Genomic DNA, 27,066 nt, shown 5'->3' with positions numbered 1-27,066 from the left:
TTTACGTAGCCCTAATTGCAAGAAGTGTAGAAAGCAAAGTATATAAGTTTACCAAAAAGAAAGGGAGACATTTATATTAGTAACCATTGATATTTTGTATCATATTGAATTTATTTTACTCAGAAAATTCATAAGAATTTACAAGAGGCCCATAGAAAAATACAATACAGATTACAGAATTTATTTCATTTCTTAAAACACTGATGTGTTGAGCAATATCTCTGAAGTAAAAATAACTTTTGTTACTGTTGCATTTGTACAATTAACATTAAAACTAGGTAATCTAACTTTCAGGAAAACTTTTCTTTTCCTAACTTTAGCTACTATCATAAAACTGATAATGCATTTTAGTTAAGTGTTATTAACATAAATAACAGAAATTGGATCAGTGTATGTTTTTCTCTATTGAAATTTATATTTAGAGGGAATATATTTCATATTTTGTTTATACTGGATTAAACATGCAAAATAATGTAATAGCTAGATGTTTTTTCCAGATAGCCTCCAAAAATAGATAAACTTTGAGGCCTTGGATGTTGAATTCCCTACAATGAGGCTACATCTCTGAGTTCAAGGGTAGACGTTGGTGACAAATAACTCTACTTTCAATTGCTTGAATTTATAAATACATAATTACTCATCGATATAGCTTATTACACATATATGTTAAATGCTAAAAACTCAAATAGATGCAAATAAAAAATTATTTTATCTGGTGTTACTAAATATATTACATATTGTAGTTTGTTTCATTTTTGTTACTAAAATATAGTATTTTTTAATGCAGAAAAATTATTTTCACTTTGTCATCAACAACTAAAATCTTTTAGTGAGCAAAGTTGTATATACTTTCTGAGTAATTGGAAATTTAATGGAAAGATATGGATATTCTAACCCATAGTTCACATAAGTCTATTTATAAGAAATATTATAAATGCTGTATTTTATTGTATTTGATAAATTAGGAACTCATTCAAACTGAATATAAAGTTGCAATTAAACATATTATGTACTTTCAAACTTATTAAAAAATAAACTCAGGCATTTTACTGAAAATCTATGCTATATACATTTTTTTACAAGTACATTTTCATTTAGGTTTGAAATAATTTTTTCACCAAAAAAATAATATGTAAGATAATTTCTATTTATTTAGCTTGATTTCACCATCCTGAAATGCATACATATTTCAAAAATCATGCCATACACAGTAAATACATGTCAGTTTTGTCAATTAAAATAAATTAAAAATAACTAAGTAAAACAACTTTTGCTTTTGTTTGAACAAGAAATTGAACTCTAGGAATGTTCTTGGGCAAGACAGTTGTTGATGCTTATGCATTTGTTATATACATTTGTAAATTAATCTTTCTTTATATGGCAACATGTGATGAAAATCATGAAATAACAAAAATCTGTGCAGCATTAAAATCCAAACTCCTTTAACTTTCTCTGCCAGAAAACACTCATCTTTTTGTGGAAAAAATATGAGAGCTCCCTAGTGTCATTCTGTAACGTTATTTTCTTTGTTTGGAAACTACATAATGAATGCCCTGTTTCTGACATCATCATCATCATCATTTTCTTTTATAAGTATATTATCTGAAAAGGAGTAAACTTAAGTAGATAACTTCAGAGACATTGATAAGATATTGCCACTGATCCCTATCCTGGAGTAACACTTTCTCCACCACTGAAACATGTTATTTTTCATGTTTCAGCCTTTCTTATTAAGAGGGACTGCTTGTTCAAAGAATCTCATATTCTTTTAACAAAATCCATTTTAGAGATTGTCACATGAATGAAATCCTTCCCATCAAACTCTCCCAAAGTAGAGGTTTTCTGTTATGACTTCCAATCTATCAATTTATTTTAAATAAATATTTGAGATGTAGTCAATTCTTTCAAAACACCCTCTAAAAATATCAGTGAACTCCTTAGTGATAGAGAAGAACATCATCAGTTCTCATTTGTCATTGAAGTCTCTGGACAATGTGGTATTTCAGAATCCAATGTTGCTCTTCAGGTCAGTAAGAGAAATCTTAACATTCCTTCCAAGATAGTTGGTTAGGACTCTAGAGGTCAATAGAAAGCATTTCAGAGTGATGCGGAATATATCTTTTCACCAAAAGAGCAAAACCAGATGATCTGTCACACACACAGTGGTTCTTCTACTTTATGTAGGGTTTCTAAGAAAAGTTTTCACATTTATTATAATTTTGCTGAGTAAAAAGGTTTTCTACCTACTTAAAAATATGAACTACTTTTGGACATTTCTGGGTGTGTTACTTTATCATGTCTTTCTACTCATACAGACTTTTAAATGATACTTCAAAATTAAGCTGTAAAGATATGGTAAGTTCAAATTTAGAATTTGGGTGCAGCCTAAGGGGGGTGAGCCGAAGCAGGATGGGCTGCTGCCTCATCTGGGAGGTGTAGCAGACCGGAGGATCCCCCTCCTACCCAACGGAGGTGATCGGGGGCTTTTTCAGCCACTCTGGCACTCCGGTTCAGATACTGTACTTCTCCCGTGGCCTGACTGACAAGTGCCACAGATTTCCAGCACAAAAACCTGCACAAATCTAGGCAGCCATTATAACTGGTGCCTGGAACACCTGCAAGACTAAGCTGCACATTCCCCTGAAAAAGAGGGGACCAAAGGCAGGGAGTCAGGGGATCTGGCTCAGGCTCCCATCCCCACAAAGACCAGCAATCTGAAACGCACTGGCTTGAGAGTTCTGCAGCCAGTGCAGCAGTTTGAGCTTGACCCAAACGGTAAAGTTCCATTCGGGGAAGGACATCCGCCATTACCAAGGCAGTCTGTCATAACCGAAGCAATCCACCATTACTGAGGCAGTCCACCATTACTGAAGCAATCCACCACTACTGAGGCAGTTCTAGCATTACCCATGTAAACAAAACTGCAAGGATGTTTACACAGCAGCTGGAAAGAGCCTGCAGCAGCTCAGCAATGTCTCTGCAGGCAGACTGTAAATAGACTCCCTCCTTGCTGAGCAGGGCATCTCTGAAAAAAGGCAGCAGTACATCAGGGACTACTTATAAATAAAGCCCCACCTTCCTGGGACAGAGCACATGGGAAAAGAGGCGGTTGTGAGTTCTGCTGCAGCAGACTTCAACATCCCTGCCCAGCAGCTCTGAACGGAATGGAGTTCCCAGCACAGCACTTGAGTTCTGATAAGGGACACACTGCCTCCTCAAGTGGTTCCCCGACCCATGTATATCCAAAGAGGCACCTCATAGAGGAGAGCTCTGGCTGACATCTCACAGGCACCCTTATGGGACAAAGATACCAGAAGAAAGAACAGGCAGCCACCCTTACTGTTCTGCAGTCCCTGCAGGTGATTCCCAAGCAAGCAGAGTCTGGAGTGGACCTCCAATAGTCCTGCAGCAGAGAGACCCGATTGTTAGAAGGAAAACTCAAAAACAGAAAGAAATAGTTTCAACATCAACAGAAAGGACATCCACTCTGATATCCCATCTGAAAGTCACCAATTTCAAAGACCAAAGGTCTTTGAAGAAATCCACGAAGATGAGAAGAAATCAGCAAAGGAAGGATGAAATCACCAAAAACCAGAACGCTTCTCCTCCTCCAAGGGATCACAACTCTTCACCAGCAAGGGAACAAAACTGGATGGAGAGTGAGTTTGATGAATAGATAGAAGCAGACTTCAGAAGATGGGTAATAACAGACTTCTCTGAGCTAAAGGAACATGCTCTAACCCAATGCAAATAAACTAAGAACTTTTAAAAAAGGTTAGATGAAATGCTAACTAGAATAATAAGCTTAGAGAAGAACATGAACAACTTGATGGAGCTGAAAAACACAACATGAGAAGTTTGCAAAGCATATACAAGTTTTAATAGTTGAATCAAGCAGAAGGAAAGATATCAGAGAATGAAGACATAAAATTAGAAGGCAAGATTAGAGAAAAAAGAGTGAAAAGAAATGAACAAAGCCTCCAAGAAATATGGGATTATATGAAAATACCTAATCTACCTTTGATCGATGTATGTAAATGTGACTGGGTGAATGAAATCAGGCTGGAAAACATTCTTCAGGATATTATCCAGGAGAACTTCCCCAACCTAGCAGGGCAGACCAACATTTAAATCCAGGAAACAAAGAGAACACCACAAAGATTTCCTCAAGAAGAGCAACCCCGGGGCACATAATCATCAGATTCACCAGGGTTGAAATGAAGAAAAAAATGCTAAGGGCAGCCAGAGAGGAAGGTCAAGTCACCCACAAAGGGAAGTCTATCGGACTCAGAGCAGATTTCTCAGCAGAAACCTTACAAGCCAGAAGAGACTGGGGGCCAATATTCAAAATCCTTAAGGAAAAGAACTTTCAACCCAGAATTTCATATCCAGCCAAACAAAGCTTCGTAAGTGAAGGAGAAATAAAATCCTTTATGGACAAGCAATTGCTGAGAGATTTCATCAGCACTAGGTCTGCCTTGCAAGAGCTCTTGAAGGAAGCACTAAACATGGAAAGGAACAGCCAGTACCAGCTACTGGAAAACATGAAATTGTTAAGACTATTGACATTATGAAGAAACTGTGTCAACTAATGGCCAAAAGAAACAGCTAGTATCAAAACAGCAGGATCAAATTCACACATAACGATATTAACCTTAAATGTAAATGAACTAAATGGCCCAATGAAAACACACAGACTGGCAAACTGAATAAAGAGTCAGGACCCATCAGTGTGCTGCAGTCAGGAAATCCATCTCACATGCAAAGGCATACATAGACTCAAAATAAAGGGATGGAGAAAGATTTACCAAGCAAATAGAGAGCAAAGAAAAGCAGATGTTGCAATCCTCGTCTCTGAAAAAATGGATTTTAAATCAGCAAAGATGAAAAGAAACAAAGAAGGGCATTACATAGTGGTGAAAGGATCGATACAACAAGAAGAGCTAACTATTTTAAATATATATTCACCCAATACAGGAGCACCCAGATACATAAAGCCAGTTCTTAACTACCTACAAAGAGACGTAGACTCCTGCACAATAATATTGAGAGGCTTTAACACTCCACTGTCAATATTACACAGATCAAGGAAACAGAAACTTAACAAGGATATCAAGGACTTGAACTCACATTTGGACCAAGCTGACCTAATAGACATCTACAGAACTCTCCACACCAACTCCACAGTATGTACATTCTGCTCAACACCACATTACACTGACTCTAAAATTGACCACATAATTGGAAGTAATTCCCTCTTCAGCAAATGCAAAAGAACAGAAATCAAAACAACCAGTCTCTCAGACTACAGTGCAATCAAATTAGAAATCAGGATTAAGAAACTCACTCAAAACTGCACAACTACATGGAAACTTAACAACCTGTTCCTGAATGACTACTGGATAAATAATGAAATGAAGGCAAAAATAAAGATATTCTTAAACACCAATGAGAAAGAACACAGAACATATCAGAATCTCTGGAATACATATGAAGCAGTGTCTAGAGGGAAATTTATAGCATTAAATGCCCATATGAGAAGCAACGAATGATCTAAATTTGACACCCTATCATCAGAATTAAAAGAGCTAGAGGAGCTAGAGGTGCAAGATCAAACAAATTGAAAGGCTAGAAGAAGACAAATAACTAAGATCAGAATAGAACTGAAGGAGATAGAGATACAAAAAACCCTTCAAAAAATCAGTAAATCCAGGAGCTGATTTTTTGAAAAGATCAACAAAATAGATAGAACACTGGCCAGACTAATAAAAAAGAAAAGAGAGAAGAATTGAATACATGCAATAAAAAATGATAAAGGGGATATCACCACTGATTCCACAGAAATGTAAACTACTATCAGAGATTACTACAAATAACTCTATGCACATAAACCAATTAATCTAGAAGAAATGGATAAATTCCTGGATACTTACACACTCCGAAGTTTAAAACAGGAAGAAGTTGAATCCCTGAATAGATCAGTAACAAGGACTGAAGTAGAGGCAGCAATTAATAGCCTACCAACCAAAAAAAGTCCAGGTTGAAACTGATTCACAGCCAAATTCTACTGTATGTACAAAGAGGAACTGGTACCATTCCTTCTGAAACTATTCCAAGCAATACAAAAAGAGTGAATCTTCCCTAACTCATTTTATGATAAGAACATTGTCCTGATACCAAAACCTGGCAGAGATGCAACTAAAAGAAATAATTTCAGACCAATATCCATGATGAACGTCAATGCAAAAATCCTCAGTAAAATCCTGGCAAACCAAATCCAACAGAACATCAAAAAGTTTATCCATCATGATCAAGTTGGCTTCATCCCAGGAATGCAAGTCTGGTTCAACACACACAAATCTATAAATGTAATCCATCACATAAATAGAAACAAAGGCAAAAAACACCTGACTGTCTCAAAAAATGCAGAGAAGGCCTTTGGCAAAATTCAACAGCCCTTTATGCTAAAAACTCTTAATAAACTGCGTATCAATGGAATGTATCTCAAAATAATAAAAACTATTTATGACAAACCCACAGCCAATATCATACTGAATGGGCAAAAACTGGAAGCATTCCATTTGAAAACTGGCACTAGACAAGGATGCCCTCTTTTACTACTCCTATTCAACATAGTAATGAAAGTTCTAGCCAGAGCAATCAGGCAAGAAAAAGAAATAAAGGGTATTCAATTTGCAAAAGAGGAAGTCCAGTTGTCTCTATTTGCAGACAACATGATTGTATATTTATAAGACCCCATCATCTCATCCCATAATCTCCTTAAGATGATAAGCAACTTCAGCAAAGTCTCAGGATACAAAATTGATGTGCAAAACTCACAAGCTTTCCTATACAACAATAACAGACAGAGACCCAAATCTTGAGCAAACCGCCATTCACAATTGCTACAAAGAAAATAAAATACCTAGGAACACAACTAACAAAGGACGTGAAGGACCTCTTCAAGGAGAACTACAAACCACTGCTCAAGGAAATAAGAGAGGACACAAACAGATGGAAATACATTCCATACTCATGGTTAGGAAGAATCAATATCATGAAAATGGCCATACTGCCCAAAGTAATTTGTAGATTCAATGTTATCCCCATCAAACTACCATTGACCTTCTTCGCAAAACTGAAAAAAAAAAAAAAAACACTTTAAACTTCATGTAGAACTGAAAAAGAGCCTGCATAGACAAAACAATCCTAAGCAGAAAGAACAAAGCTGGAGGCATCACTCTACCTGACTTCAAACTATACTACAAGGCTACAGTAATCAAAACAGCATGGTACTAGTACCAAAACAGAGATACAGACCAATGGAACAGAACAGAGGCCTGAAAAGTAATGCCACACATCCACAACCATCTGATCTTTGACAAACTAGGCAAAAGCAAGCAATGAGGAAAGGAATCCCTGCTTAATAAATGATGTTGGAAAGACTGGCTAGCAATATGCAGAAAGCTGAAAATGGATGCCTTCCTTTTACCTTAAACAAAAATTAACTCCAGATGGATTGAAGATTTAAACATAATACGTTTATTTAAGCGTCCTTGTAAAATGGTTATGCTCAGTAATTATAATTGCATCTAAAATGTGATAAAATAATTCAGTTTTGAATCACTTCAAACACTTTTCCATGGAAAGTGCAATTTTTTTTATCATTCCAGTACCCAGAATAGTGAAATTAATAGATAAATAAAGTGGAATAATGGTTAGCAGGGGCTGGAAGCAGGGCTTAATTGGGAGTGCCTATTTAATGGGTAGTGTTCCAGTTTGTAATGATGAAAAAGCTCTGGAGTTGGATTGTGGTGATGACTATACAACCATGTGAATGTCCTGAAAGCCACTAAACTGTACACGTAAAATGGCTAAAATGGTACATTACATGTAATATACATTTAACCACAACACAGTTTTAAATTTTAAATTAAAAAATATAGGAAAAGTTATTTTTAAAATCTGAATAACAAAGCCTAATGTCACCTTCAAAGTCTTATTATATCTCGGAATTTTATTCCTCATAGATGTTTGCTTTTGATTATTTTATTTGCTCTTGTTACCCAGTCTGGAGTGCAATGGCGCGATCCGCAACCTCCACCTCCTGGGTTCAAGCAATTCTCCTGCCTCAGCCTCCTGAGTAGCTGGGATTATAGGCATGCACCACCATGCCCAGCTGATTTTTTGTATTTTTAGTAGAGACGGGGTTTCACCATGTTGACCAGGATGGTCTCGATCTCTTGACCTCGTTATCCACCCGCCTCAGCCTCCCAAAGTGCTGGGATTACAGGTGTGAGCCACCGCGCCCGGTGATTATTTTTAAACTATAAATTCAGAGGCTGCATGTGAAGGTTTATTGCATGGATAGATTGATTTGTTGCATGGATATACTGTGTAATGCTGGGGTTTGGGGTTTTCCCTGAGCAAACATTTCCATATTGAGCAATTCAGAGCCTAAATTCCTGAATCCACCCTACTCTGTTATCAAGCAAATCCTGAACAAATCTTTTAATTTCTATGGGCTTCTATTTTCTTATGGGTTAATAGAGTAGAATTAGAAAGATTTATGAGCTTAATTTTGCTAAAATTCTTTAAATTTGATGACTCAGTTAAGAACTTCTGACAAAACATCACTGTGTACAAACACATGAGTAGCTATTTAGTTTTCAAAATTAGGAGATTATATCAGACAGATTCTTATCTTACCTGCATACATAAGAGGCTCTCTGAGAAAGTATCCTTAAATTTCAGACATTATAAAAAATGGAAAAGTAACCTATAAAAAGAAAAGTGATTCTTACATATAAGAAGTATTAAACACAGCTGAATACTTTTGTTTAATATAGTTTAAGCCATGTTTTAAAAATCACCGAGTCGGGGGTGGTAGGAGAAGGAGGAGGCAGCGAATCACTTATAAATGGCGCCGAAGCAGGACCCGAAGCCTAAATTCCAGGAGGGTGAGCGAGTGCTGTGCTTTCATGGGCCTCTTCTGTATGAAGCAAAGTGTGTAAAGGTTGCCATAAAGGACAAACAAGTGAAATACTTCATACATTACAGTGGTTGAAATAAAAATTGGGATGAGTGGGTTCCAGAGAGCCGAGTACTCAAGTATGTGGACACCAATTTGCAGAAACAGCGAGAACTTCAAAAAGCCAATCAGGAGCAGTATGCAAAGGGGAAGATGAGAGGGGCTGCCCCAGGAAAGAAGACATCTGGTCTGCAACAGAAAAATGTTGAAGTGAAAACAAAAAAGAACAAACAGAAAACACCTGGAAATGGAGATGGTGGCAGTACCAGTGAGACCCCTCAGCCTCCTCGGAAGAAAAGGGCCCGGGTAGATCCCACTGTTGAAAATGAAGAAACATTCATGAACAGAGTTGAAGTTAAAGTAAAGATTCCTGAAGAACTAAAACCGTGGCTTGTTGATGACTGGGACTTAATTACCAGGCAAAAGCAGCTCTTTTATCTTCCTGCCAAGAAGAATGTGGATTCCATTCTTGAGGATTATTCAAATTACAAGAAATCTCCTGGAAACACAGATAATAAGGAGTATGCAGTTAATGAAGTTGTGGCAGGGATAAAAGAATACTTCAATGTAATGTTGGGTACCCAGCTCCTCTACAAATTTGAGAGACCACAGTATGCTGAAATTCTCACAGATCACCCTGATGCACCCATGTCCCAGGTGTATGGAGTGCCACATCTACTAAGACTATTTGTACGAATTGGAGCAATGTTGGCCTATACACCTCTGGATGAGAAGAACCTTGTTTTATTACTGAATTATCTTCATGATTTCCTAAAGTACCTGGCAAAGAATTCTGCAACTTTGTTTAGTGCCAGTGATTATGAAGTGGCCCCTCCTGAGTACCATCGGAAAGCTGTGTGAGAGGTGCTCTCACTCACTTATGTTTGGATCTCCATAAACACATTTTTGTTCTTAGTCTATCTCTTGTACAAATGATGTGCTTTGAAGATGTTAGTGTATAACAATTGATGTTTGTTTTCTGTTTGATTTTAAACAGAGAAAATAAAAGGGGTAATAGCTCCTTTTTTCTTTTTCTTTTTTTTTTTTTCATTTTAAAGTTGCTGCCAGTGTATTCAATGATGGACAACAGAGGGATATGCTGTAGAGTGTTTTATTGCCTAGTTGACAAAGCTGCTTTTGAATGCTGGTGGTTCTATTCCTTTGACACTACGCACTTTTATAATACGTGTTAATGCTATATGACAAAATGCTCTGATTCCTAGTGCCAAAGGTTCAATTCAGTGTATATAACTGAACACAGTCTTCCATTTGTGCTCCTTTGTTTTTTTTTAAATGGTGCTTAAAGTAAAGAGCCCATGCTTTGCAAGTCATCCATGTTGTTACTTAGGCATTTTATCTTTGCTCAAATTGTTAAAGAATGGTGGCTTGTTTCATGGTTTTTGTATTTGTGTCTAATGCATGTTTTAACATGATAGATGCAATGCATTGTGTAGCTAGTTTTCTGGAAAATTCAATCTTTTAGGAATTGTTTTTCAGATCTTCAATAAATTTTTTCTTTAAATTTCAAAGAAAAAAAAAATCACCTTGTTCATCACCACATATTCCCAACATATTCCACACTGGCATACTCCCAACTCAGAGACATTGAAAGTGGTATGCCTGCTTCTCTAAAATGTCCCTTGGTTTATTCAGGTCTCAGCTCAAATTTCATTTTCAGAGGACTGTCATTGAATATCCTAGCAACCTTCTCCCTGCTCCAACCTTCTTTCTCTCCCTGTATTAGTCCGTTCTCAGGACATGCAATAAATGTCATTGTATAAGTGAGCAATTTCTGAATTGCTAGTGGCTTGTGCTGATGGACAGAGCCATAGTGCTAGATACATACTTTATGCCACTGTTTCAAGAACTTGGTATTAGTTCAGTTATTCAGGCCAAAGTGGTGGTGAATACAACAGAAGGAAAAGAGAAGTATCATTACTCTCTACTATCCAAGTGTTGTAAGTAATTACCACCCATGAACATGTTTATTTAGGATTTAATTATAAGATTCAAAATATTTTAATAGGTGAACTTGAAGAAATGTATTTTAAAGAAAACAATAAAAAAATAAAAATTAGTAGTAGTTTATGTACTCTAATCCTGCATGCCAACAGCTTAATGTGGCTGGAGAATAAAAGAAAAAACAAACATCAACTGATCCATCATCGCTATGCGGTAACTGTATCCCATTTTACCAGTTAATTCACACTATTACTTTTCAAAGGAATCCTTCATACATTTTCTTTATCCTCAAAGCTCCAATACATCTTTCCCATCCCCAAATTTCCACCTATCCTGGACCTTCTCTCTGGTTAATTACCAGTGTATAGAGGAACTAATTTCTTCTGACGAAACTTTTCTCTTACTGTGCAGGTATGCCCATTCTCTCTCCTGTTTTGTCTGGTCTGTACTTTTTAATAGATTACTTTTGTTTGTAATAGCTCTGTATTGAACAAAAGTGCATACATGTGCCAAGTTGATGGACTAATTGTCACCACTATCTTCCTGTCTCTGCATTTTGTTGCTCACTTGCACAGTAAAATAAGAAAAAAAAAATTATATGAACTCTATTTTCTTGAAAACATTTAGTCAGGCTTTTGTTCCCAGGGCTCCAGTGAAACCACTCCTTTCAAGGGCATCAGTGACTTCTTTTTTGCAAATATACAATAGTTAATCCTTAGTCCTTATCTTCCTCAACAGATTAGTGGCACTTGACATATTCGCATTCTCTCCTGTTTGAAATCCTTTCTTCATTTGGCTTCAGGCATTCCCTCTCACTCCTTCTTATCTATTTAGCTACAAACCTTCATTTTTCTGACCTCTAAATATATGCAAGTCTTATTTCTTCTCTCTTTGTACACTCTCCATACATAGTCTATATTAGTTCCATGTTCATTTCATGAATGGCAATTTGATGTCTACCCTGACTTCCAGATGTACTCGTATCAAGCTATGGGGCATCTTTATTTGGTAGCTTAATAAATATTTCAAACTTTATTTGAACAATTAAAGCCAATTTCTTCATTTCTATTCCAAATCTGCTGCTCCCCAACAGGGAGGAACACATTCCAGTAAGTGGCACCTCCTTTCTCTCAGTTTCCTGTTGGCTACATCTTTCAAGTAGTACTCCCTCCCTCCCATTAATCTGGCCTATTTCCTGTTTCTTATCCATGGCTGACATGCTCCCAACTCAGAGCCATTGAAAGTGGTATGCCTGCTTCCCTATTATGGGATTCTCTGAAGTGTCTCTTGTTTTATTCAGGTCTCAGCTCAAATGTCATTTTCAGAGTGCTTTCCTTGAATACCCTAGCAAGCTTCTCCCTTCTCCGACCTTCTTTCTATCCCTTTTTTGGTCTGTTCTCAGGGTGCTAATAAAGACATACCTAAGACTGGGTAATGTATAAAGGAAAGAAGTTTAACTGACTCACGGTTCCACATGGCTGCGGATGCCTCACAATCATGGCAGAAGGCGAAGGAGCGACAAAGTGATGTCTTAGACATGGTGGCAGGCATGTGCAGGGGAGAGCTTGTGCAGGCATGTGCAGGAGGAGAGCTTGTGCAGGGGAACTCCCATTTATAAAACTAGATCTCCTGAGACTTTTTCACTACCAGAAGAACAGGATGAGGAAATCCACCCCCATAATTCTGTTATTTTCATCTGGCCCCACCCTTGACATGTGGGGATTATTACAACTCAAGGTGAGATTTGGGTGGGAACACAACCAAAGCATATCACTCCCTTTATGGTTTCTTCATGTGTTTACACAACCTAAACTATATTTGTATTGTTTTTCTTTTCTTAAAAAAATGCAAGCTTTACAAAGACATTGTTAGGTAATACTTTCAAACAAGGCAAAATGAATCTTAAACATATGCCTGATCATTATATTTTGATACCTAATATAAGGAGAAATGTATCTCAAAATGAGAAGACAAGTTGACACTTCAGGCTTATTTTCATGAATTGCAAAAACTCTATTTGAGAAAAAAGGAAAAGTAACCTCAAACATTGCCCCTGAAGAGTATCTCTCCAGACACTTGTCTCTGTTATTGTACTTTTCATTTCTATTTTGTTAGGGGCTTCTCTTTCTTTCATTCACCTCTTATCAATGCATTTACCACACTATATATTTTGTCCCTAGAGAAAGAGACAGCTCATCCCTATTATCCTGAGAAAGGAAACCTAACCTCCTCTTAGAAATGAGCAAAATCTATAAAGAAGCTAATATGTTTAATCAAAGTTAAAAAATCAATGCTTTGATTAGTTATATTTTATCTTGACAGTCTAATATAAATATGTTAATATAGCATGTACTCAAACATATGCATAGATATCTTAGACAAATATTTTTTATCAAATATGTGACGCTCTCAAGAATTAAAATTATACCCAAGATTCAAAAGTTTACAAGGTACTGGAAAAAAAATAGTGTCTGCTTAATTTGTTTTTAAGAAACTAAAGTAACAATACAAGTATTCATTTCCATTTGTGGCATTATTTTACTTCTATATGGAAGTTTAAACAAAAGTTACCTAATTAGACTAAGTATTTTCATTCTTAGTTTTTTTTTCTATAAACAAATAACTATTTCCAGACTCTTGCCTTCTCTGTAATTACTGTTGCTCAAGAAAGCTCCATTCAGAATGAGATTACAAGAAAATTACAGACATAACCCATACTTAAAGTTGTTTAATATGACAGTTGGAATAGCTTATACTCTGCATTTAATACTTAGCTAGTGGAAGACAGTGCATGATGCCATTTTTGTTATAACTGAAAGTATTAAAATTAGTTTACTTCTTATGTGTTTCACAAAGAATGATTTCTGGAGGCTAACTTCTGTAAACAGGATTTCTCACTTTAACATGAAACAGTGTGTTTTGCTAGTGTGTTTTTTATTTGACTAAAGACTCTTTTGATAAGTATCATGAGATACAAATAATTTTTTTCTCTTCAATACAGCAATCACTAGGGTAAGTTTTGTAGTTTAACCAATGAAATATTGGAAAGTCTAATATATCACATATATTATTATCAATTACATGTTTTTAAATTGACATTGATTATGTAAATGTTTTGTAAGAGTTTTGAAAATTCCAATTCTATCATGAGGTCTATATCTATTCAATGTCATATCATTATTATTTCCTGACCTATATAGATGTTATGTTACTTTAAAAAGTTATATTTACTTCAAATATAATACTATAGATCCCTTCACTTTCATCTTCATAAACACATAAACGATGACCTTGAAGGTGGTAATGTCTAAAACTCACTTGGGAAGGCTTATTTTTAATTCAATTTATTAAAAATTAGAAAACACAGGGAACAATTCTCATGCTTTCAACCATTCATATCTTTTTTTGTTAATTTTAAAATTTATTTGAGTTTAGCAGCAATATGCTTAACTGATTATCATACAAGTGCCCTCACTGATAGGTGAAATGCCAGTCTTAGTGTTGCTCACCAAAAAAAATTAGTGGAAAGTACTAAAAGCTAGTTTATAGGATTTTCTAATACCATCCCTTAAACTCAAAAGAGTATAAAAAACATGAATAAATGTCATCCAAATGACTTAACTTAAGAATCTGGTGTCATTTTAATAATTGCTCACATGATTACAAAATTTAAACCATAAATCAATACAAGAGGAAAGAATAAAATTTGTGTTGGTGATGACTGTGCTCAAAATGCATTCTTACTTTAAAGGTAAATATGCATTCAAGAAACCCGTTGTGCATATATAAATACATGTGTGTGTATATATTTATTTATATATGTTATTTATATATGTTGCTTTGTAAAGTAACTACATGATATTTCTGAATATTTCTCTTTTGAGAAAATCCTGAACGACAGCAGTTCTAAAATTTTCACCTAGTATATCCTCTGCATTTTCATACATCATCTTTATGGTGATCGCATATATTACTGTGATAGATTTTTCCAGGCAGGAAGACACTCTAAAGTGTGAGAATTCTCAAAAATTGTGGCTATAAAAAGACGTTTTGGAAGTGATGACATTACGGTGATCCTAAATACATATGGAGATACAGCTCTGATCATACTACTTTCATTTCACTGACAGATCCTTAAGCCCAAGCTTTTAAACTATTGCAGCTTGGTCTCAATGGCACAAAAAGCTGTGTTGTCTTGGCTGTCACTGTACACTAAAGAATAGTTTAATTGAAACAATTAAATTGAATAATTTAAATGAAGTTCTAGACACTCACTTTTTATCTTTTAGATTAAAAAATGGAAAATGAAAAAATAGATTTAGACTTCTGCAAAGCTGCTACGTTTAAATTCAATGAAGTCTTCAGAGCTCCCGTTATTTCTAAGTCAGCTTTACTTATTTATTTACAGTATATTGTGCACACTTAGATTCTTATACATTTATGATCCCTTCCTGAGATAACTGTGCTGCTTACACTTAATATATGCAACCTGACACACACACAAACGAACTTTGCAATACACATACCCTACCGCAATTATATCTGATTAAAAAAAATCTTCATAGACCCTCATTTATAAGGTATTAGTGGAATATACTTTTTTGCTTATTTGTTTTATTTTTGGGACAGGCTCTCAATCTGTCACCCAGGATGGAGTACAGTGGCACAATCATACCTCATTGTAACTTTGAACTACTGGGCTCAAGCCATCCTCCCACATCAGCCTCTGGAGAGTGGGTGTGTCCCTACTCCCAGCTAATTTTTTAATTTTATATATTCTGTAGAGACTGGATCTTGCTATTTTGCTCAGGTTTCAAACTCCCGGCCTCATGCTATCCTTTTATGTTGGCCTCCCAAAGTGCTAAAATTTCAGGTGTGAGCCACCATGTCGTGCCCAGAATATATTTTTCAAATGCATGATGAGTTCATTGGTATGGGCAACAGTATGAAATTCATTCTGCTTCAATTCTCCCATTCACTATATCTTCATCATTATTAAAACTGCAACTTCAAAATCATCTATAATATCTGATTTCATCTTTGCCCATGGACATCACATTAGTGAATTTCTAATCTTAAGATTTCTGCTTCCTTTCATCCCCAAAAGATCCTTGATTTTTATTTATTCACCTATCTCTGACACTGGAAAGGAAAGCACAAGTTTCTTGCTGTTAATTTCAATGAAATTTTGGAGTTATTAAAGATATTTTTTCTAAGATAAATATCTTTCTGAATATGTAAAATAGTAGACTTTTCATAGTTTTGAAAGTTTCACTGCATGCTTTGTGAGTAGTAATTAAAAACTTGAACCTTTCAACTTCCGCAGTAATTCTAAGCGGAAAGCATTACTTTTTAAAGTAATTATTGCCTAATTAGACAAGAGTGTTAATAAAGTGGAATAAAATTATAATTTATATTTCCATATATACTTTGTTCAAACTTCTGTTTTTGTTTTTCTAAATTCTTCTAAAAGTACTTTTGTCACTATTAATTTATTACTTTCAACAAAAAAATAATATTTAGTGTCTTATGTTCACTGTTTTTTAATGCCTTTTCTCTACGAAGACATATTAAAATAGACATTATTTTAGGATACAGAGGGCTTTGCCAATATTAGTATACTCAGACAGAGAACTTAAATTTGAGAAAAGATTTATTTAATTGGTTCACAGAAACAAAAACAGCCCCAATAGTTTTCACTGTATATAAACCATAAATTTTAATTTACAGGCTGAGATTTGGTTCCTATTTTCCAAGTATATTAGCATTTTATTCTTATAAGCACATATTTTCTTAAAGTTTGACAATTTAAAATATTATTTTATTATAAATATATATTTATGTACAAATATCTCCATAGTCTCTGTGAGGATTTACAATAGTCATAGGCCTTTCTTCAGCAATACCTTAAATGTGTCTTAAAGGAAATGGAACTTCTTTATAATTTATCAATTATTAATCCTGGCATATTCAGCAAATGCTTCAGAAATAACTGATAAAATTAAATTCTATATATAATACAGATTTGACAAGAACAAATTAACTTTCATTAATGTGAATAATAGTTCATTGTGTGAAAATGCTAAATTTGTTTTTAAAATTTTTCATTCAACACATCAATGTTAATGTGGGCTAAGCTCTTTGCTAAGCTCTGGAATAAAAAACTGGGATAGAAGTTTGACCAATAATGATTCCTTTTCTCAGGGGTATAAAGTGAAACACAAATATTACCAAAGTACCCACTGTCAGACAATGTAATTATGAACTGAGATGTGTGCGATGAATAAAAGAGAAAGGCTAAGAAAGATTATCACAAAATATTTGACCTGTACTTGGGGGAGAAAGTGACTTGTCAGAGAAGTCTTACATTAAGAACAAATTTTTAGGTTGAAATATGAAAAATGAGAAAATGCCTAGGCAGAAATAACTAAAAATAAAATGAAATTTGGTTATGGTAATAAGTTCAGAGTTAAAAATTTGTTCAGATTGAAAAAAAAACATGAAAAGGCCTTGGAATGAAAAAGATCAGAATGAAATTATATCTTTCACTTATAATATCTTGCCATGCTGTATTGTGAAGTAAATATTTTCAATTATTGACTTTTGGAAAATGAAGAAGTAGAAAGATTCTCTAAAATAATCCCCAATCCCAAGGGGCATGTAACAACTTATTTTAAAAGAATGGAAAAACGGAAAACAATCATTAGAATGTCTATAAAATTTAATGTCTGTATCATTTTAATAGGATAAAAATATACGGGCAGTTTGAATATACTATATAATAGCATAATCTAAGACATAATGAATTTAAAATTTTAAGTTAGAATAAAATATACTCTAGTAGCGAACATACCATACAATTAGAATGGACACTGGGAGACAGAATGACTACTTTTCAGTTTGGTAATTTTGAAATGCAAGAACACACTATAAAATTATGTGTTTGTAGTAAGAGACAAATGTACTTAGTTTATTGCTCATGAAGCATAATCTTTGTAAGAGAACTTATTTAAATTGTGTTTGTCCCTCAAACATAAAGAACCAACAAATGGTAATATGTTATCATTTACAGGTAAGACCAAATTTTGCAATTATAAAATTACGTACAGTTGACTCTTGAACAACATGAGTTTGAATTACAAAAGTATGCTTATACATGAGCTATTTTCAATAAAAGTTACCATTTTCTAGAAAAATAAAACTCAGCTTTACATTAAAATCTAATCTCTAAGAAATATGGCAGTGACCTTTATAGATTTGTATCATAAATGAAGTGCTTACATGACTCTTACACATTTAGCTATCTTTCTAAATCAAATTATTCATCTTCACACTTGTGCCAGTTGAGAAGGTTGATTGTTTCTTTAATCATGTAGATTTATAAAATAAGGGTAAAAGCTGAAAATAATTGATATTGAATCAAACTTAGAAATATTTGTGAAATACTTCCTTATATGGATGTCTTTCTGTATTAACCTATTTTTTGAGTTACTGTTTTTGAGATATTTCTGCAAACTTTCTAGACTACAAATTTCACACATGATTTTCTTAATATAAATTGGTTAAGTACCAAGAGAAATGAAACTGAACAATCTACCATTTGATTTTAAAGTTACTAAAGCATGTCTAATGATTTCAATAATATCAACACCTACCAAACACAGAAAATATTCACCATTAGCATTTTTTATTAGCATCAAATGTACAAACTTAGTTCTTGAGAAAATTTTATTATATTAAAATTATTATAAATAAAACGGTTCAGTTCAGTTGGCTGAAGGTCTTAACCTAAAAAATCCTTCAAAGAAAATAAAAGTGATATCTATAGAATGTTGATTCTGCCTCTGCATTGATGTATACAATTTTATGATCTCTGGTTAGACTTCATATAATGTGGAGTATAAATAAAATGTGGAAAAAATAGGACATATGTGTCCATTATAGTAAGAAGAGGGCCAGTGGAGGATAAACCTAGTTTTATTCATTCTACTTAAACATGTCACCTGGCAAAGTATTAAAGTACACATTTTCTACTCTACATGTTAAATACATATTATAAGTACATGTTTAAAAGTAAATATTAAAGCTATATAGAAAACAAATATTAATCACAATTTGTGTTTCCCAATCAGTATTTACTCTAGTATCCATTATACACATCTTAATATTTAAATACATTTTAAAAGTTATATGTTTCCTTCTATTACCAACTGTATCTAATAAAAATGATGTGCTTTACCAATTAAAATTACATTGTTTAAATACAGGAAGATTTAAGAAAATTATAAATGTAAATACTACCTGTTTGCTATGTCATTAAACATGTGAAGTCGTTTCTTAATATTAGAACTGTTATGCATCTTTTATCCTAAATCTGTCACCTACTTAAAACACTATTATTTAAAACTTTATTTCCTACCAAGCTACAGTAATGGCAAAAGCAAGTAAGGTAATATGACTGAGTTATGGCTGAAAATTTATTCAATATAAGAAGCAGAAAAGTAGTAACTAGATTTATAAAAAATAGAATTGAATATATATATAAATGATTGATCCTATATAAAATAATTAAAGTCTCATTATTTAGTGTTTAAATTACATTTCTTTTCAAAATGCAATTAATGTAGAATGTAATTGTTTTGCAAACCTCATTTAGATTGTTGGCAGAATTCATTTCTTTTTGGGTTTATGACTGAGGGCTGTTGTCTAGAGGCCATCCTCTGGTCCAAGAAGTCCCCTGGAGTTCCCTGGCATCTATTCCTCTCTAAAGGCTTTACAATATGTTTGCTTCTTTACACAGAGCAGGAAAATTTTTCTTTCTGTAATATGCTATGACTGAATCTTATATAACTTAACTGAAATGAGAAAATGACATCTTGTTACCTTTATCATATTCTACATATTAGAAGCAAGTCATAGATTCCACTATCTATGGCAGTGGTCCCCAACTGTTTGGCACCAGGGACCATTTTTATGAAAAACAGTTTTTCCACTGACCTGGGGCAGAGAACAGGATAATGGTTGGGGATGATTCAAGCACATTACATTTATTATATACTCTATTTCTATTATTATTACATTATAATATATAATGATATAATTATACAACTCACCATAATGTAGACTCAGTGGGAGCTCTGAGCTTGTTCTCTTATGACTAAATGATCTCATCTGGCAATCATGTGAGACAATGACAAATCGATCATCAGGCATTAGATTCTCATAAGGAGCATGCAACCTGGATCCCTTACATGCACAGTTCACAATAGAAATCGCCCTCTTATGAGAATCCAGTGCCACTAGTGATCTGACAGGAGGTGCAGCTCAGGCAGTAATATGAGTGATGGGGAGTGGCTGTAAATACAGATGAAACTTTGCTCATTCACCAACCACTTACCTCTTGCTCTGTGGCCTGGTTCCTAACAGTCCATGGACCAGTACTAGACCCCTGATCTATGGAACACGATTACATAAGGATTTGATTCATTTTGAGGTACTTTAAGTGTCACACTGTGTTAGACTGAAAACTCCATATGGACTGTTATTTCTTTATTTGTTATTCATTCATTCATTTTTTTCTCACAAAGCTGTAGCCAGCACATCTTATAAAGTACATTACCCAGGATCCGTGCTTAATAAACATTTATGCTATGAATGAACAAATGAATAGTCTTAAGTTTTAATTTTTGTTCAAATTTTAATCTGTTAATTACAGAATAATACAATAGATTGTATTGTGTCAGTTTTCACTGGCTTACCCTTATGCAGCCCTCCAAAAGCAGCATAACTAGGAATGCAATGCCAGAGGCTCTCATTCCAGATCCAGGACTTGTATTATGTTACATCATACAAGTCACTGGCATTTTCATACTTTTATGTTTAATCTCTCTTGACTAACTTAATACTTTTTGATTTTTGTTTTTTGCTCATGAATTTGCCTTAGAGAAATACTCATTTACTCATTAATTTATTTGTGTTTCTTAGAATCTATATTTTTCATCAAACAACAATACTAGTCAGAATAATTTTTCTGTGCCAAGGGAATGACAACACACAGAATTCTCTTTGAAGCTTCTTTTTAAAATGACGCATACATTTGCTTGAGCATTAAAACTCCATTTTAAATTTACTTGGTTATATTTTTAAGCTAAACACTCCGTGGATGAAATAATGTTTGGGCTTCAAACATTGTAAATGATTGAAGTGATGACAAGATTAGTTCTTTTTTTTTTTTTTTTTTGAGACTGAGTTTCGCTCTTGTTACCCAGGCTGGAGTGCAATGGCGTGATCTCGGCTCACCACAACCTCTGTCTCCTGGATTCAAGCAATTCTCCTGCCTCAGCCTCCCGAGTAGCTGGGACTACAGGCGTGCGCCACCGTGCCCAGATAATTTTTGTATTTTTAGTAGAGACGGGGTTTCACCATGTTGACCAGGATGGTGTCGATCTCTTGACCTCGTGATCCACCCGCCTCAGCCTCCCAAAGTGCTGGGATTATAGGTGTGAGCCACCGTGCCCGGCCCAAGATTAGTTCTTAAGAATTTATATTCTTCATTTTAAAAATTATTTTCATCAATTTTATTTTATCCCACAATGTTTAGGGTGAATCTATATGTAGAAAGAGAGTGCACCCAGACAGCAAATTAACGTTTTCTTTCTTTTTTTTTTTTTTGAAAGGGAGTCTGTCTTACTCTGTCCTATCATCCAGTCTGGAGTGCAGTGGGACAATCTCGGCTCACTGCAACCTCTGCCTCCTGAGTTCAAGCTATTCTTCTGCCTCAGCCTCTTGAGTAACTGGGATTACAGGCACGTGCCACCATGCCCAACTAATTTTTCATATTTTTAGTAGAGATGGGGTTTCGCCAAGTTTGCCAGGCTGGTCTGGAACTCTTGACCTCAAGTGATCCACCCGCCTCGGCCTCCCAAAGTGCTGGGATTACAGGCATGAGCCACTGCACCCTGCCAAATTAACACGTATTTTAAGGTTGATAGTCAAGGCACATTCAGATGCAGTAGCATGTTAAAAAACTGTAGGCCCGAGCAAAGATCTAGTAAGCCTGATTTGGCTGGACCAGGTGAGAGAGGTGCCTTGGACCTCACCGAGTCTTATAAAAACATTGGTTACTTTCCACCCTTACCTCAGATTAACTACAACAGAACCCCTTAAATTTAAATTGCAAACTTTAAAAGAAGTGTAAGATAATATCAATATCTACCTATCTTTAATATAAGTTTAAATAAAATATACACTTCTTTAAGTATATTTTATATGTGAATATGTAACATAAATTTATATACAAATATGTATAAATGTACTATAAAATTATCAATAAATGTAAATATATTTTTATAGATGAATATATAAACTTAAACATGTGTATTAAGTAAGGAAAAATATAATGTGCTCTAGAAGGAGGGAATATCTCTGAAAGGCTCTCTGAAATTTTATTTTCCTGAAGTTCATATTACATATTTTTAAAAAAGAAAAGCTGATTCATCTGGTAATGCTGAAGAGTGATAAATACTCTCTGTAGTGATGAAAACATTATTATTTACCACCATGCTGAGGGGGAAGACACGTTTCTAGCTAGTCATTTTAAGAAATTCGTATTTGGTGTGGTGAAATGCAATGACTTTGGATAGCATCATGTTTTCAGTTTGAAGCTGAGGTTGCTTTGAAGGGAAGTTTGCTTTATTCTAGCAGGTAGGTAGCGTATATTTCTCACAGGGAATACAGAGCAGTGACAAGTTTTAGTTTTCTAGCTCTATGCACATATTGTTACAGATCAGGGGTGCCAGTAGTGTGACTGAACAATCTGTTGAAGGGCAGACTGCATACATACAGCTCACTTCACTCATGCTTGTGTATTGGTATGAGGTTTCTCATCAAGGTAATGACGATGTGCTCCAAGCTTTGATATCTCAAGAAAATTAGTGTTTATTCACATGGCAGTCAAAGACATAGGCTAAAAATAAATAGTATAGTTAACGTTGTCAAAAAGGTATTTAAGAGAAGACTGCTTTGGTGTCCACCTTGGCTGCTTTTGCCATGTGTCACTGCAACCACCCAAGACACAGGGAGCAGGGAAAAATGGAAAAAGAACAGACCTTTGTGTATTTCCAGCCTTTGGATTTATATTTGAAAGTGAAAGGCAGTGAAAGACCTTTACCCTCTTTCCAAGAGATGAACAGAAATCTGTATTCAGAGTAGTAGATACCATCAAGGATGCTGTCAGGATTGTGGGAATACTTATACTTTAATCGTAAAGTTCTTACTCAGTTGTTTTATCAGATAGCATTTTGGTTGCCTTGTGTAATCTTACTTCATTTGCTGAAAGAAAATTATTGCAAACTGACAACATACAGTTTGAAATGCTATTTTCCATGTCACTTATTACATTTTTAACATGTTATGTAACTTAGTTATGTTTGTTGTTGGTCGATCTTTATTTCTGGGATATAACATCCATGGGAGCAGAGAAATGTGTCAGCTTTGTTCACTGATATTTTCCAACTGCCTAGAAGAGTGAGTGATATCTAGTAGACCCTCCATAAGTGCTTGTTGGATAAATTAATTTTTGAGATCATTGAATGCCAGAGAAATAAATATAAACTTTATCTTGCAGGAAATACAAATGATGTGAAATTCGAAATCATTAGGTTTGTCTTGAATAATTGCAGTAAAATATTCTTAAGCCTCAGGAAAATGTATCATAAATTGCACATGGATTGCAAGCCACTTCTGTGAAATATTATAAATGGAAAAAACCACTTTAACCCAGTATTTTGACAATAGAATATTATTTCTAAGTCACGATTGCAAAATGATAACTATTAGCTACATTAGAGTACTGAATACATCAATTTATCTCTTGAAAAACATGTATAATAAATTCATTTGAAGGTCACCTATAATTTTTGTTAAATTGAACATTCTTTGGGTTTTTAGAACATAACGCTATTGGTCAATAAATTCTGGAGTAACAATTAGTATTCGGGGAACATGGAAAGAGTTTGATGTGGGAATTGCTGTAAAAGGAAAGCACCACCACAGAGGTGTTGTTCGACGTGCTTTTCATTTTCGTGTAGTCACTCAGCAAGATTTTAAAATTCATCTCCTATACAACCTTCTCTCGTACTTCTAGAGATTGTAAATTTAATAACGAAAACAGTATTTTATCTAAAACATTTGATCTCTTCCAATTAATTTGATTGCAGAAGTGCCACTCTAGGCTGTCAGTGGATTGGCACAATATTGTACTAAACTTGATGCTCCTAAAGTCTTTTACGCAATCTCTTTGTGGGAAGTATCTTTTCATTATATCTTTGTTTAGAAACTGGGTTTTCTCACTAAGTCAATATGTGTTTGGGATATCAGGTTGATGTGAAGACTCATAGCTTTCTTTCAGGTTTCTGTAAATATTGAGCCCATGGAAATGATTGAAATTTCTTTGGAAATAAGGTAGATATATATGAAAGAGTAAAAAAAGTATAGATATTATTATTTTTATCATTATTCAAAGACAAATTTAAGTATGATATTTCCTGGAAGATTATCTCATTCCTCTGGGTATTAAATGCTATATCTATTCTAAATAGATTTTTATGTGAGTTTTGTCTGTGATGTTTTCAAAAGTATACATATAATCCTCTGAAAAAACATGCAGAGCCATAGATCAAGAGGTTTTGTTTCTGGAGGCATAGTAATGGTAGTGGCATTAATGATTTTAAAATAATGATCCATCTAGTTTTTATCTTGGAGGCTACTACATGAAACCAAATTAGATTCAGTCAGAAATAAAAGAAAATACCATAATTTGTGAGTACATAATACTATAAACTAGTAAAAATTAAGTCAAGCTGGCAGATCAGTGACTCACACAGGAATGCAACTATGTCCTCTTGTCCTTTGCTAAGATATTGCTTTCTCTTTAATTTTGTTTTCTGCTACATACCCGTTTTGGTTTGTGCTAATTTTGTTTTCTGATCTATATCCTTTCTAGTTTGTATTTGTATAGGGTTTCTCTTTATATTTTTACAATATAAATAACATTGTTTTATTTCTTAATGTTGCCATATTTATTTTTCCAAATAAAAAAAGAATTTGAAGCCATTGTGTGCATAAATCATCCTTCGGGAAGGGGGTTAGAATGTCTCTCTCTCAGAGTTTAAGGGAAGTAATACAGCAGGCCATTCTAGACCTCCATAGCCCTTTAAAACTTCTAAGCCCTGTGTTTTCTGGAAAACTTTCCAGTACTTTTCTCAAATGGAATGAGCAAAGGTGTCTTACTCACAGACTTTATAGTCTCTTCAGACACGTGCCAGTTTATAACTTTGAGCCAGTCACTTACTCTCTGTGAGCCTGACCTTTCCTCCACACAATGGGGATAATAATATCTACTTTACAACACTTGCTAAAGATAGATTGAGTTAATCTGTTTAAGACTTCGGAGGTTCCATAGATGCTGAGTCAGAAAGACTCATATTAAGCTTTAGGGAGTACTCACTCAGTGAGTAAGTACACTGTGCTAAGCATGAATTTATATTTCCTTACCTATTTAATGTTTAAGACAATCTTACGAGGTAGGTACAATTTTATCTCCATTTTGATATTGAGGAATGTGAGACAGTGATGCTATTTAATTTCTTCAAAGTCACAAAACTAGTAAGTTGAAAAGCTTGAATTTAAAAAGAAGCCACACTCTCATCTGCTGCTCTACACAACCCCTAGCATTGGTCAATTTCATTTTTCTTTTTCTCTGCAGGTTAGTGTGGATTATGATGTTCTCTTGGCATCTAATAATGAGCTCTTCTTTGAGCTATCTGTCCCTAGAAATTATAAATGCAGGGGCCAAGCACTTTGCTGGTTAGGAAAAAATGTAGAAGGGCCAGCAAAAAAGGAAGGCTATTATTTTCCTCTTAGATAAAGAAACAAATGAAGAATAGACTTCATATTAAAATGTGTATGATTTAAAGCAGTGATCTTTTAAGTTCAAGAGCTGTGTATCCCATTAGCTTAAAAAAAGAGCTTACGCCTTTAATTTTATAATGCATTATATATATTTATACATGCTACTGGACAAATAAACATTATAAAACACTTGACAGTAAAGCAAACTTGGATAAAATGTAGATGAAAGCAGAATTAAAATCATTCTTTTGTACACTCTGATAAACCTTATCCACAGCTAGTCTAGTGGAGAGAATCTTGGGCAGAGAGAGAAAAGTGGAGAACCCTGGCATCAATATTACCTGCTAGAAGCATTTAGTCTTATAAAGAAGATTGCACAATCATCTAAACACTGGAAAACCACATGAAAATTTGGATTTCTGCCTTCTCTTTGAAAATCAGAAGACCTGGCAACATTGGTTTGCATTCCCACATAACAATTATTGATAGAAGTTGAGTACCAGCTGGTCTCTTTAGAAAACCTTGTATTGCACAGTTTATCACAGCCTCTACCATCACTATTGTCCCCTTAGGCTAATTCATTCTTTTCCTTTGTCTGCTTGTCATCTGTAGTCATTTGAGTTTGGAACCTCTGAATTAGAGAAACAGTGTTCCAATCCCTATTCTGCCACAATTTATAATCAGGGGCATTTTGAGCAATTCTGTGTGGATAATTTCCTAAATTTACAAAGAAACTGAGCATGGCATTCTTTCAATAAGACTTTCTCGTGTGCTCACAGGCCACTAATTTCTTAATCAGTTGTTTTCTTTTTCTTTTTTTTTTTTTTCACTTACTGAGAGATTGAAAAGTAAAACAAGAGAATTAAAATGAAATGCCTCCAAATGCTTCATAGAGCAGATGTAGTGAAAGTTGACAGATTTTCCTTAGTCTTTCCTGGCATAGTTAAGTCAATCTCTGATCCCTCTACTAGAAAGGAATTACCATTTTAATGATAGGCTTTTCTACTTAATTGTATAAGAAAAATTTTCATTGAAATTCTCATATAGGATACTAAGAACTGGCCTACCGTCTTACACTTTTTTGTAAAATTATGCTATAGATAACGTAAATTTAGTAACTCAAACGGATTAACATTTGACTTACCCATAAGGCCTTGATTTTA

General features: G+C 34.5%; 2 protein-coding genes across 2 annotated transcripts in view; both read left to right on the top strand.

Moving 5' to 3' along the window:
• Positions 1 to 27,066, top strand: part of PCDH15 (protocadherin related 15) — a 965,496-nt gene that overhangs the window by 124,500 nt on the left and 813,930 nt on the right. The gene's annotated exons all lie outside the window — the stretch shown is intronic.
• On the top strand, positions 8,864 to 10,056 carry LOC105727601 (mortality factor 4-like protein 1). Its single transcript, XM_064373675.1, is given in 1 exon segment — positions 8,864 to 10,056. A coding segment is annotated over 1 exon segment (972 nt). The 5' UTR covers positions 8,864 to 8,920; the 3' UTR covers positions 9,893 to 10,056.

Source organism: Aotus nancymaae, unplaced genomic scaffold (assembly GCF_030222135.1).
Source record: "Aotus nancymaae isolate 86718 unplaced genomic scaffold, 86718_ANA_hifiasm-v0.15.2.pri h1tg000010l, whole genome shotgun sequence".
NCBI classification, from domain to species: domain Eukaryota; kingdom Metazoa; phylum Chordata; class Mammalia; order Primates; family Aotidae; genus Aotus; species Aotus nancymaae.
This window is presented reverse-complemented; position numbering and strand designations above follow the sequence as displayed.